The 12,243-nt window shown below is 42.2% G+C and overlaps 1 protein-coding gene across 13 annotated transcripts in view; it reads left to right on the forward strand.

The window, feature by feature from the left end:
* LOC135513243 (disks large homolog 1-like) overlaps positions 1-12,243 on the forward strand; it is a 324,054-nt gene that overhangs the window by 301,112 nt on the left and 10,699 nt on the right. For 8 of the 13 annotated variants that reach the window (XM_064936075.1, XM_064936074.1, XM_064936071.1 and 5 more), the window contains 2 exons: positions 4,758-4,824; positions 9,267-9,369. In XM_064936075.1, coding sequence (XP_064792147.1) covers positions 4,758-4,824; positions 9,267-9,369 — 170 coding nt within the window. Of the gene's footprint in view, positions 1-4,757; positions 4,825-9,266; positions 9,370-9,807; positions 9,830-12,243 lie in introns of all 13 variants that reach the window. The other 5 variants (XM_064936077.1, XM_064936078.1, XM_064936080.1 and 2 more) reach the window with 2 other exon arrangements.

Below are 12,243 nucleotides of genomic sequence, written 5' to 3' on the forward strand. Positions count from 1 at the left end.
CAGTAGGAGCAGTAGTAGAAGATACAGTAGTAGTAGAAGATGCAGTAGTAGAAGATGCAGTAGGAGCAGTAGTAGAAGATGCAGTAGTAGCAGCAGTAGTAGCAGCAGTAGTAGTAGAAGATGCAGTAGTAGTATCAGCAGGAGTAGTAGAAGATGCCGTAGTAGAAGATGCAGTGGTTCTAACAGTAGTAGTAACAACAACAGTAGTAGCATTGCAGTAATAGTAGTAGTGGTGGTAGTAGTAGTAACATCAGTAGTATTAGTAACTGCCAGTGGTAGTAGTGGTGGTAGTAGTAGGAACAGCAGGAGTGGTAACAGCAGTAGTAGTAGTAGTAGTAACAGCAGTAGTAGTAGTAGTAGTAACAGTAGTAGTAGTAATATTAGTAGTAGTAGTAACAGTAGTAGTAACAGCAGTAGTAGTAGTAACAGTAGTGGTAGGAGTAACAGCAGTAGTAGTAGTAACAGTAGTAGTAGTAGTAGTAGTAGTAGTAACAGTAGTAGTAGTAGTAGTAGTAGTAGTAGTAATAGTAGTAGTAGTAGTAACAGTAGTAGTAACAGCAGTAGTAGTAACATTAGTAGTAATAGTAGTAGTAGTGGCAGTAACATTAGTAGTAACAGTAGTAGTGGTAGTAACAGTAGTTGTAACAGTAGTAGTAGTAACAGCAGTAGTAGTAGTGGTAGTAACATTAGTAGTAACAGTAGTAGTAACAGTAGTAGTGGTAGTAACATTAGTAGTAGTAGTAGTAGTAGTAGTAGTAACAGCAGTAGTAGTAGTGGCAGTAACAGCAGTAGTAGTAGTGGCAGTAACATTAGTAGTAGTAGTAGTAGTAGTAGTAACAGCAGTGGTAGTAACAGTAGTAGTAGTAGTAACAGCAGTGGTAGTAACAGTGGTAGTAACATTAGTAGTAGTAGTAACAGTAGTAGTAGTAGTAGTAGTAGTAACAGTAGTAGTGGTAGTAACAGTTGTAGTAACAGTAGTAGTAGTAGTAACAGTAGTAGTAACAGTAGTAGTAGTAGTAGTAGTAGTAACAGCAGCAGTAGGGGTAGTAGTAGTAGTAACAACAGTGGTTCTAACAGTAGTAGTAACAACAACAGTAGTAGCATTGCAGTAATAGTAGTAGTGGTGGTAGTAGTAGTAACAGCAGTAGTATTAGTAACTGGCAGTAGTAGTAGTGGTGGTAGTAGTAGTAACAGCAGGAGTAGTAACAGCAGTAGTAGTAGTAGTAGTAACAGCAGTAGTATTAGTAACTGGCAGTAGTAGTAGTAGTTGTTGTAGTAGTGGTAGTAGTGGTGGTAGTAGTAGGAACAGTAGGAGTGGTAACAGCAGTAGTAGTAGTAGTAACAGTAGTAGTAACAGTAGTAACAGTAGTAGTAGTAGTAACAGTAGTAGTAACAGTAGTAGTGGTAGTAACAGTAGTTGTAACAGTAGTAGCAGTAGTAGTAGTGGTAGTAACATTAGTAGTAGTAGTAACAGCAGTTGTAGTAGTGGCAGTAACAGTAGTAGTAGTAGTAGTAACAGCAGTGGTAGTAACAGTAGTAGTAGTAGTAACAGCAGTGGTAGTAGTAACAGTAGTAGTAGTAGTAGTAACAGTAGTAGTAGTAGTAGTAGTAACATCAGCAGTAGGGGTAGTAGTAGTAACAACAGTGGTTCTAACAGTAGTAGTAACAACAACAGTAGTAGTATTGCAGTAATAGTAGTAGTGGTGGTAGTAGTAGTAAAGCTGTAGTATTAGTAACTGGCAGTAGTAGTAGTAGTAGTTGTAGTAGTAGTGGTAGTAGTGGTGGTAGTAGTAGTAACAGCAGGAGTAGTAACAGCAGTAGTAGTAGTAGTAACAGCAGTAGTATTAGTAACTGGCAGTAGTAGTAGTAGTTGTTGTAGTAGTGGTAGTAGTGGTGGTAGTAGTAGTAACAGCAGGAGTAGTAACAGCAGTAGTATTAGTAACTGGCAGTAGTAGTAGTAGTTGTTGTAGTAGTGGTAGTAGTAGGAACAGCAGGAGTGGTAACAGCAGTAGTAGGAGTAGTAACAGCAGTAGTATTAGTAACTGGCAGTAGTAGTAGTAGTTGTTGTAGTAGTGGTAGTAGTAGTAACAGCAGGAGTAGTAACAGCAGTAGTAGTAGTAGTAACAGCAGTAGTATTAGTAACTGGCAGTAGTAGGAGTAGTTGTTGTAGTAGTGGTAGTAGTAGGAACAGCAGGAGTGGTAACAGCAGTAGTATTAGTAACTGGTAGTAGTAGTTGTTGTAGTAGTGGTAGTAGTGGTGGTAGTAGTAGTAACATCAGTAGTATTAGTAACTGCCAGTGGTAGTAGTGGTGGTAGTAGTAGGAACAGCAGGAGTGGTAACAGCAGTAGTATTAGTAACTGGCAGTAGTAGTAGTAGTTGTTGTAGTAGTGGTAGTAGTGGTGGTAGTAGTAGTAACAGCAGGAGTAGTAACAGCAGTAGTAGTAGTAGTAACAGCAGTAGTATTAGTAACTGGCAGTAGTAGTAGTAGTTGTTGTAGTAGTGGTAGTAGTAGGAACAGCAGGAGTGGTAACAGCAGTAGTAGGAGTAGTAACAGCAGTAGTATTAGTAACTGGCAGTAGTAGTAGTAGTTGTTGTAGTAGTGGTAGTAGTAGTAACAGCAGTAGTAGTAGTAGTAACAGCAGTAGTATTAGTAACTGGCAGTAGTAGTAGTAGTGGTAGTAGTGGTGGTAGTAGTAGGAACAGCAGGAGTGGTAACAGCAGTAGTATTAGTAACTGGCAGTAGTAGTAGCAGTTGTTGTAGTAGTGGTAGTAGTGGTGGTAGTAGTAGGAACAGCAGTAGTAGGAGTAGTAACAGCGGTCATGGTAATAACAGTAGTGGTAACAGTAACAGTAGTAGTAACAGTAGTAGTAACAGTAGTAGTAACAGTAGTAGTAACAGTAGTAGTAACAGTAGTAGTAACAGTAGTAGTAACAGTAGTAGTAACAGTAGTAGTAACAGTAGTAACAGTAGTAGTAGTAGTAACAGTAGTAGTAGTAACAGTAGTAGTAACAGTAGTAGTAACAGTAGTAACAGTAGTAGTAACAGTAGTAGTAGTAGTAGTAGTAGACGATGCAGTAGTAGTAGTAGACGATGCAGTAGTAGTAGTAGACGATGCAGTAGTAGTAGTAGATGATGCAGTAGTAGTAGTAGACGATGCAGTAGTAGTAATAGTAGAAGATGTAGTAGTAGTAGTAGCGGTAATAGTAGTGGCAGCAGCAGTAGTAGTAACAGCAGCAGTAACAGTAGTAGTAGTAACAGTAGTAGTAGCAGTAGTAACAGCAGTAGGAGTAACAGAAGTAGTACCACCTACTACTACCAATAACAGTAGTGGTAGGAGTAACGGCAGTAGTAGTAGTAACAGTAGTAGTAGTAGTAGTAGTAGTAGTAACAGCAGTAGTAGTGGTAGTAACATTAGTAGTAACAGTAGTCGTGGTAGTAACAGCAGTGGTAGTAACATTAGTAGTAGTGGTAGTAACAGTAGTAGTAACAGTAGTAGTAGTAGTAACATTAGTAGTAGTAGTAACAGTAGTAGTAGTAACAATAGTAGTAACAGCAGTAGTAGTAACAGCAGTAGTAATAGTAACAGTAGTAGTAATAGTAACAGTAGTAGCAACAGTAGTAGTAGTAGTAGTAACAGCAGTGGTAGTAACAGTAGTAGTAGTAGTAGTAACAGTAGTAGTAACAGTAGTAGTAGTAACAGTAGTAGTAGTAGTAACAGTAGTAGTAGTAACAGTAGTAGTAGTAGTAGTAACAGTAGTAGTAGTAGTAGTAACAGTAGTAGTAGTAGTAGTAGTAACAGTAGTAGTAGTAGTAACAGTAGTAGTGGTAGTAGTGGTAGTAACAGTAGTAGTAGTAGTGGTAGTAACAGTAGTAGTAACAGTAGTAGTAGTAGTAGTAACAGTAGTAGTAACAGTAGTAGTAGTAACAGTAGTAGTAGTAACAGTAGTAGTAGTAACAGTAGCCGGTTGTTTTTCTATTGAAGTCGGGAGTCTATCATATCAAAGCATGCGGGGGGGGAAGAAAAGAAAGAATGTAGCGGCCATTGAACAGCCATGCCTTGAAAAGTAGTTTGAGACGGCTGTTACACCAAATGAAGATTTAAAGGAAAGCTGTACTGTTCATGATGGAGAGCAGAAGACTGTTATTTTATCCTGAGCTCGTGAGTTCTTCTTCTCTTCCCACTCCTGCTCTCTGAGGTATTTTGCCATATTCTCCAGTGATGTCCTCATTGTAAAGGAAAGAAGGAAATGATTCACATTTTGAAGCTTCGTAGAGCTTTGAAGACTTGCTTTGTAGGATTAAATACAATGAAAAGGCAGCGCAAAGTGGGGGTGGGGGATACAATTTGGATTCTGCTAATATTTCCTCCGGGGTCTCATTTAAATTAAATAAAAAGGTAGGAGGGACTTAATTACTGGTACTTTTTTTATGATGCTGCCATTAAGGCTCTCAGAGTTGGGGAAATGTAAAATATTTACCCTCAAGGCAACTGTTTTATCCCTCTAATGACTGAATCATCCCATCCCCCACTTCTCCTCAATCTCAGCAGAGCACTGTGGAAGTTACTAGAGAGACGGGAATCGGGATCTGAGTCTTCACACACACACACGCAATAAAATAGCCAGCTGAAAATAGCCAACTTGTTTCAAGGCACGATATGTTCAATGTTTAATCAGTGACCCGTGGGTGCAGCCCTCGCTCTTCTCTTCTCTCTTTTTCTCTCTTCTCACCCCCTTTCTCTCTTTTCTCCTGCAGGGTCGAAAAGAAAGAGAGAGCGCGGTTAAAGACAGTCAAATTCAACGCCCGGTCTCAAGACAAAGTGGTGAGTTTTAGGTGACCCGTAGAGGATCTCTGTCATGTGAACTATAGAGGATCTCTGTCAGGTGACCCGTAGAGGATCTCTGTTAGGTGACCCGTAGAGGATCTCTGTTAGCTGACCCGTAGAGGATCTCTGTTAGGTGACCCGTAGAGGATCTCTGTTAGGTGACCCGTAGAGGATCTCTGTTAGGTGACCTGTCAGGTGACCCGAGGATCTCTGTCAGGTGACCCGTAGAGGATCTCTGTTAGGTGACCCGTAGAGGATCTCTGTTAGGTGACCCGTAGAGGATCTCTGTTAGGTGTGACCCGTAGAGGATCTCTGTTAGGTGACCCGTAGAGGATCTCTGTTAGGTGACCCGTAGAGGATCTCTGTTAGGTGACCCGTAGAGGATCTCTGTTAGGTGACCCGTAGAGGATCTCTGTTAGGTGACCCGTAGAGGATCTCTGTTAGGTGACCCGTAGAGGATCTCTGTTAGGTGACCCGTAGAGGATCTCTGTTAGCTGACCAGTAGAGGATCTCTGTTAGGTGACCCGTAGAGGATCTCTGTTAGGTGACCCGTAGAGGATCTCTGTTAGGTGACCCGTAGAGGATCTCTGTTAGGTGACCCGTAGAGGATCTCTGTTAGGTGACCCGTAGAGGATCTCTGTTACAGTATCAATACTATTATGGAAATATTGCTTACAATAAGATATTCTTCAACATAGTTGTAGTTTTAAGCTTTGTGAAAATCCATAAACACTTCAGTAAAACTAAATCACACATCATTACAAACGTTATCCCATGATCTAATATTATACCAGGTGTTGACAATCGTCTCACATCAGTATGACTGGTTAAGAGCAGTTTACTAGTGTCTTACAGCAATGGTCCCCAACCTTTTGGGGTTAGTGTGCCACTGACTGAATTTTGCACTGCCCAGAGTAACCCTGAAGTACCCCTTCATTTGCATTTTACCAATAAACACACGATCTCATGGGTCTTATCAAGTACACCGTGTGGATAGGCCAGGTACCCCCAGATGTCCTAGTACACCGTGTGGTTAGGCCAGGTACCCCCAGATGTCCTAGTACACCGTGTGGTTAGGCCAGGTACCCCCAGATGTCCTAGTACAACGTGTGGTTAGGCCAGGTACCCCCAGATGTCCTAGTACACCGTGTGGTTAGGCCAGGTACCCCCAGATGTCCTAGTACACCGTGTGGATAGGCCAGGTACCCCCAGATGTCCTAGTACACCGTGTGGTTAGGCCAGGTACCCCCAGATGTCCTAGTACACCGTGTGGTTAGGCCAGGTACCCCCAGATGTCCTAGTACACCATGTGGTTAGGCCAGGTACCCCCAGATGTCCTAGTACACCGTGTGGTTAGGCCAGGTACCCCAAGATGTCCTAGTACACCGTGTGGTTAGGCCAGGTACCCCCAGATGTCCTAGTACACCGTGTGGATCGGCCAGGTATTTTTTGCTGTTTATAATATTTTAGGCAGGAATACGAACTTGAGATCGACACAGATTTCAAGTTAGCATTCCATCCATAATTATATTTGTGAAGCTGTTTTGTTTTTTTGTGGGTTTTTTTTCACATGACCAAAATGAACATGCCATTACTGTTTAATGTACTAATGACTGTTTAAGGTACTAATCTCTGGCTGTCAGCATGTCCAGATCTCCCGGCGAGAGAAAAACAATCTTGTTATTCAGCTGAAATACTCTGTCTCTCAGAGGACAACTGTGCTGCGTTGACACATTGGTGCGTTTCATCCACATGCACAGATTCTACACAGATCTGATCAGTGGCCTTATTCACAGTGCGTCTCAGAGAAGGACTTCTGATCGAGGATCAGATTTCACCTCTTAATAATCCTGATCTAAAAGGCTAAACTGATCCTAGATCAGCACTCCTATTCTGAGACTGTTTATAAAATAAGGGGAGATTGTTATATTGATGTTGATGTGGTTCCTGGGATCACTGAGGAGGGCTGATCTAGGATCTGTTTTGTATAAAATAAGAGTATATGGACAGAGGGGATGCTGATCCTAGATTAGGACTCCGACTCTTGAGATTCCCTGATGAATCTGCGCAGACCTGTATAGATAGAATGTGTATGTGGAAGGCATCTTTGTGTTGTAACATGGCACCCAGACAAATGCATGGCCAGTATAGTGCAGAGGCCTGATATACGCTTGCCATTGATGTCAAACTGCTTCCACTACCTACTCTCACCAACCACCTCTCTCCTTTCTAATTTCCATGCATACAATCCAACCTCACCTTCCTCATATGCTTTCTCCTTGCTTTTTGGTGTGTTGATCAGTATCTTAAATCTAGCTGAAGCAATTGATCCGTTATGGTGATGTAGGAAGGGATCTTGTTTTTTAAAATGAGTGTCTAAAAAAAAGCTTGATACAAGGAGCATGATGCTTCCTTCCTTTATACAAAGAGCGTGATGCTTCCTTCCTTTATACAAAGAGCATGATGCTTCCTTTCTTTATATACAAAGAGCATGATGCTTCCTTTCTTTATATACAAAGAGCGTGATGCTTCCTTCCTTTATACAAAGAGCGTGATGCTTCCTTTCTTTATATACAAGGAGCATGATGCTTCCTTCTTTTATACAAAGAGCGTGATGCTTCCTTCCTTCCTTTATACAAAGAACGTGATGCTTCCTTCCTTTATACAAAGAGCATGATGCTTCCTTACTTTATACAAAGAGCGTGATGCTTCCTTCCTTTATACAAAGAGCATGATGCTTCCTTCCTTTATACAAAGAGCGTGATGCTTCCTTCCTTCCTTTATACAAAGAGTGTGATGCTTCCTTCCTTTATACAAAGAGCGTGATGCTTCCTTTATACAAAGAGCGTGATGCTTCGCTTCCTTTATAAAGCGTGATGCTTCCTTCCTTTATACAAAGAGCGTGATGCTTCCTTCCTTTATACAAAGAGCGTGATGCTTCCTTCCTTTATACAAAGAGCGTGATGCTTCCTTCCTTTATACAAAGAGCGTGATGCTTCCTTCCTTCCTTTATACAAAGAGCGTGATGCTTCCTTCCTTTATACAAAGAGCGTGATGCTTCCTTCCTTCCTTTATACAAAGAGCGTGATGCTTCCTTCTTTTATACAAAGAGCGTGATGCTTCCTTCTTTTATACAAAGAGCGTGATGCTTCCTTCTTTTATACAAAGAGTGTGATGCTTCCTTCCTTTATACAAAGAGCGTGATGCTTCCTTCCTTTATACAAGAAGCATGATGCTTCCTTCTTTTATACAAAGAGCATGATGCTTCCTTCTTTTATACAAAGAGCGTGATGCTTCCTTCTTTTATACAAAGAGCATGATGCTTCCTTCTTTTATACAAAGAGTGTGATGCTTCCTTCTTTTATACAAAGAGCGTGATGCTTCCTTCTTTTATACAAAGAGCATGATGCTTCCTTCTTTTATACAAAGAGTGTGATGCTTCCTTCTTTTATACAAAGAGTGTGATGCTTCCTTCCTTTATACAAAGAGCGTGATGCTTCCTTCCTTTATACAAAGAGCGTGATGCTTCCTTCCTTTATACAAAGAGCGTGATGCTTCCTTCCTTTATACAAAGAGCGTGATGCTTCCTTCTTTTATACAAAGAGCATGATACTTCCTTCCTTTCCTTTGCATGCTTAGACACAGTATTGGGCTATAGTGTTGAAGGCTTTGAACCTTTCCCACTCCAGTCCTTCTTCCTGCTTTAATTCAGTATGGCTATGGGTCTTGTCATTTATTTGGTCAGATGTCTGATCATTTCTTTTCATTTACTGAGCTGACTCGGTAGCCATCGCGGTCTAAAATACTTATTCTGTTGTCGTTCAATTCATCCAGATCATCATTTCAAGTTACCCTAAAATCTGAAGCTATAGAGTTAACTTGACTCAAAAGCTGACAAGGTACAGATCTGTCGTTCTGCCCCTGAACAAGGCAGTTAACCCACTGTTCCTAGGCCGTCATTGAAAATAAGAATTTGTTCTTAACTGACTAGCCTAGTTAAATAAAGGTCAAATACAAATGAAAAAGGTCAGAATGACTTCCTGCTTCATGGTAACAGATTGTCAGATGTGTGCACTTAAACTAAGATGTCTGCCAAGTCCAGCTCAGAGGGTTATGGGTAACTGTCCTGGGTTTGTTTTGTTTACACCAATACTAGACACCTCCCTCCATCCTTCCCTTTCTTATTTTACCCCGTCCCACCCACCATCCCTCCCTCTCTTCCCTCCATCCCTCTCTTCCCTCCATCCCTCTCTTCCCTCCATCCCTCCCCTCCTCTCTTCCCCCCATCCCTCCCCTCCCTCTCTTCCCTCCATCCCTCCCCTCCCTCTCTTCCCTCCATCCCTCCCCTCCCTCTTCCCTCCATCCCTCCCCTCCCTCTCTTCCCTCCATCCCTCCCCTCCCTCTCTTCCCTCCATCCCTCCCCTCCCTCTCTTCCCCAGCAGTCATTCAATGACAAGCGTAAAAAGAACCTATTTTCCCGAAAGTTCCCTTTCTACAACAAGAGCAAGGAGCACAGCGAACAGGAAACGAGCGATGCTGACCGTAAGTAACGCGTTACGGAGACGGACGGTCGCTAGAACAGTAGGTCAGGGCAGCCTCACGCACAGGAACCCGTATAGGAACCCGTACAGGAACCACCAGACACAACAACTAGCCCTGCAGCAGCTAACCCTAGGTAAGGTAGAGCATTGGGCTTTAATAACTAGGGCCATGACCACCAGGAAAGACTCCCTGCCCCATGTTGTAACCATACTTCGCTTAACCACGCCTCTAAACCACCGGCTCCACCTCAGGACTCCTCTGTGGACTGTGTCTCCGTTCCACTAACTTTGAGCGTTGCTCATTGATTTGTCAGTTGGTTGGTTTGACCATTTGGGTTCAGTGCAGCGCTGCGGTCGTTGTGTCTGATGGTTGATTAGCGTGTTATGTTCCAGTAATGAATGTCTCTCTTGTGGTTGTGTCTCCTGTTTTGCTTCACAGGACCCTGATGACAAAGGACTGAGTAAGTCACACAAGGTTTTCCACTGTCACACAACCAACCATCGACAGCTCATCCCAGGCCCCCGCAAGTCATATAATATTGTCATCCAAGTTCTTAATAGGACTTTCACAGTCATCAACACCTCTCATAGACATCCAGCTTCTAACACTTTGACAGTCGGCTTAGTTTAATAACTAACACATACAGCTGTGTGCTTGTACTTCTATTCTGTTCAAAGCACAAAGAGTACCCGTCTGAACACACAGCATCCACATAACACTACGTAGCATCCACATAACACTACGTAGCATCCACATAACACTACGTAGCATCCACATAACACTACGTAGCATCCACATAACACTACGTAGCATCCACATAACACTACGTAACACTACGTAGCATCCACATAACACTACGTAGCATCCACGTAACACTACGTAGCATCCACATAACACTACGTAGCATCCACATAACACTACGTAGCATCCACATAACACTACGTAACACTACGTAGCATCCACATAACACTACGTAACACTACGTAGCATCCACATAACACTACGTAGCATCCACATAACACTACGTAGCATCCACATAACACTACGTAGCATCCACATAACACTACGTAGCATCCACATAACACTACGTAGCATCCACATAACACTACATAACACTACGTAACACTACGTAGCATCCACATAACACTACGTAGCATCCACATAACACTACATAACACTACGTAACACTACGTAGCATCCACATAACATTACGTAGCATCCACATAACACTACGTAACACTATGTAGCATCCACATAACACTACGTAACACTACGTAGCATCCACATAACACTACGTAACACTACGTAGCATCCACATAACACTACGTAGCATCCACATAACACTACGTAGCATCCACATAACACTACGTAGCATCCACATAACACTACGTAGCATCCACATAACACTACGTAACACTACATAGCATCCACATAACACTACGTAACACTACGTAGCATCCACATAACACTACGTAGCATCCACATAACACTACGTAGCATCCACATAACACTACGTAGCATCCACATAACACTACGTAGCATCCACATAACACTACGTAGCATCCACATAACACTACGTAGCATCCACATAACACTACGTAGCATCCACATAACACTACGTAGCATCCACATAACACTACGTAACATCCACATAACACTACGTAACACTCGTAGCATCCACATAACACTACGTGGCATCCACATAACACTACGTAACACTGTAGCATCCACATAACACTACGTGACACTTAGCATCCACATAACACTACGTAACACTACGTAGCATCCACATAACACACGTAGCATCCACATAACACTACGTGGCATCCACATAACATCCACATAACACTACGTAGCATCCACATAACACTACGTGGCATCCACATAACACTACGTAGCATCCACATAACACTACGTAGCATCCACATAACACTACGTAGCATCCACATAACACTACGTAGCATCCACATAACACTACGTAACATCCACATAACACTACGTAACACTACGTAGCATCCACATAACACTACGTAACATCCACATAACACTACGTAACACTACGTAGCATCCACATAACACTACGTAGCATCCACATAACACTACGTAGCATCCACATAACACTACGTAACATCCACATAACACTACGTAACACTACGTAGCATCCACATAACACTACGTAGCATCCACATAACACTACGTAACATCCACATAGCATCCACATAACACTACGTAGCATCCACATAACACTACGTAGCATCCACATAACACTACGTAGCATCCACATAACACTACGTAGCATCCACATAACACTACGTAGCATCCACATAACACTATGTAGCATCCACATAACACTACGTAGCATCCACATAACACTACGTAAAACTACATAGCATCCACATAACACTACATAGCATCCACATAACACTACGTAGCATCCACATAACACTACGTAGCATCCACATAACACTACGTAGCATCCACATAACACTACGTAGCATCCACATAACACTACGTAGCATCCACATAACACTACGTGCATCCACATAACACTACGTAGCATCCACATAACACTACGTAGCATCCACATAACACTACGTAGCATCCACATAACACTACGTAGCATCCACATAACACTACGTAGCATCCACATAACACTACGTAGCATCCACATAACACTACGTAGCACTACGTAGCATCCACATAACACTACGTAGCATCCACATAACACTACGTAACACTACGTAGCATCCACATAACACTACGTAGCATCCACATAACACTACGTAACACTACGTAGCATCCACATAACACTACGTAACACTATGTAGCATCCACATAACACTACATAGCATCCACATAACACTACGTAGCATC

Source organism: Oncorhynchus masou, chromosome 24 (assembly GCF_036934945.1).
Source record: "Oncorhynchus masou masou isolate Uvic2021 chromosome 24, UVic_Omas_1.1, whole genome shotgun sequence".
NCBI lineage: Eukaryota > Metazoa > Chordata > Actinopteri > Salmoniformes > Salmonidae > Oncorhynchus > Oncorhynchus masou.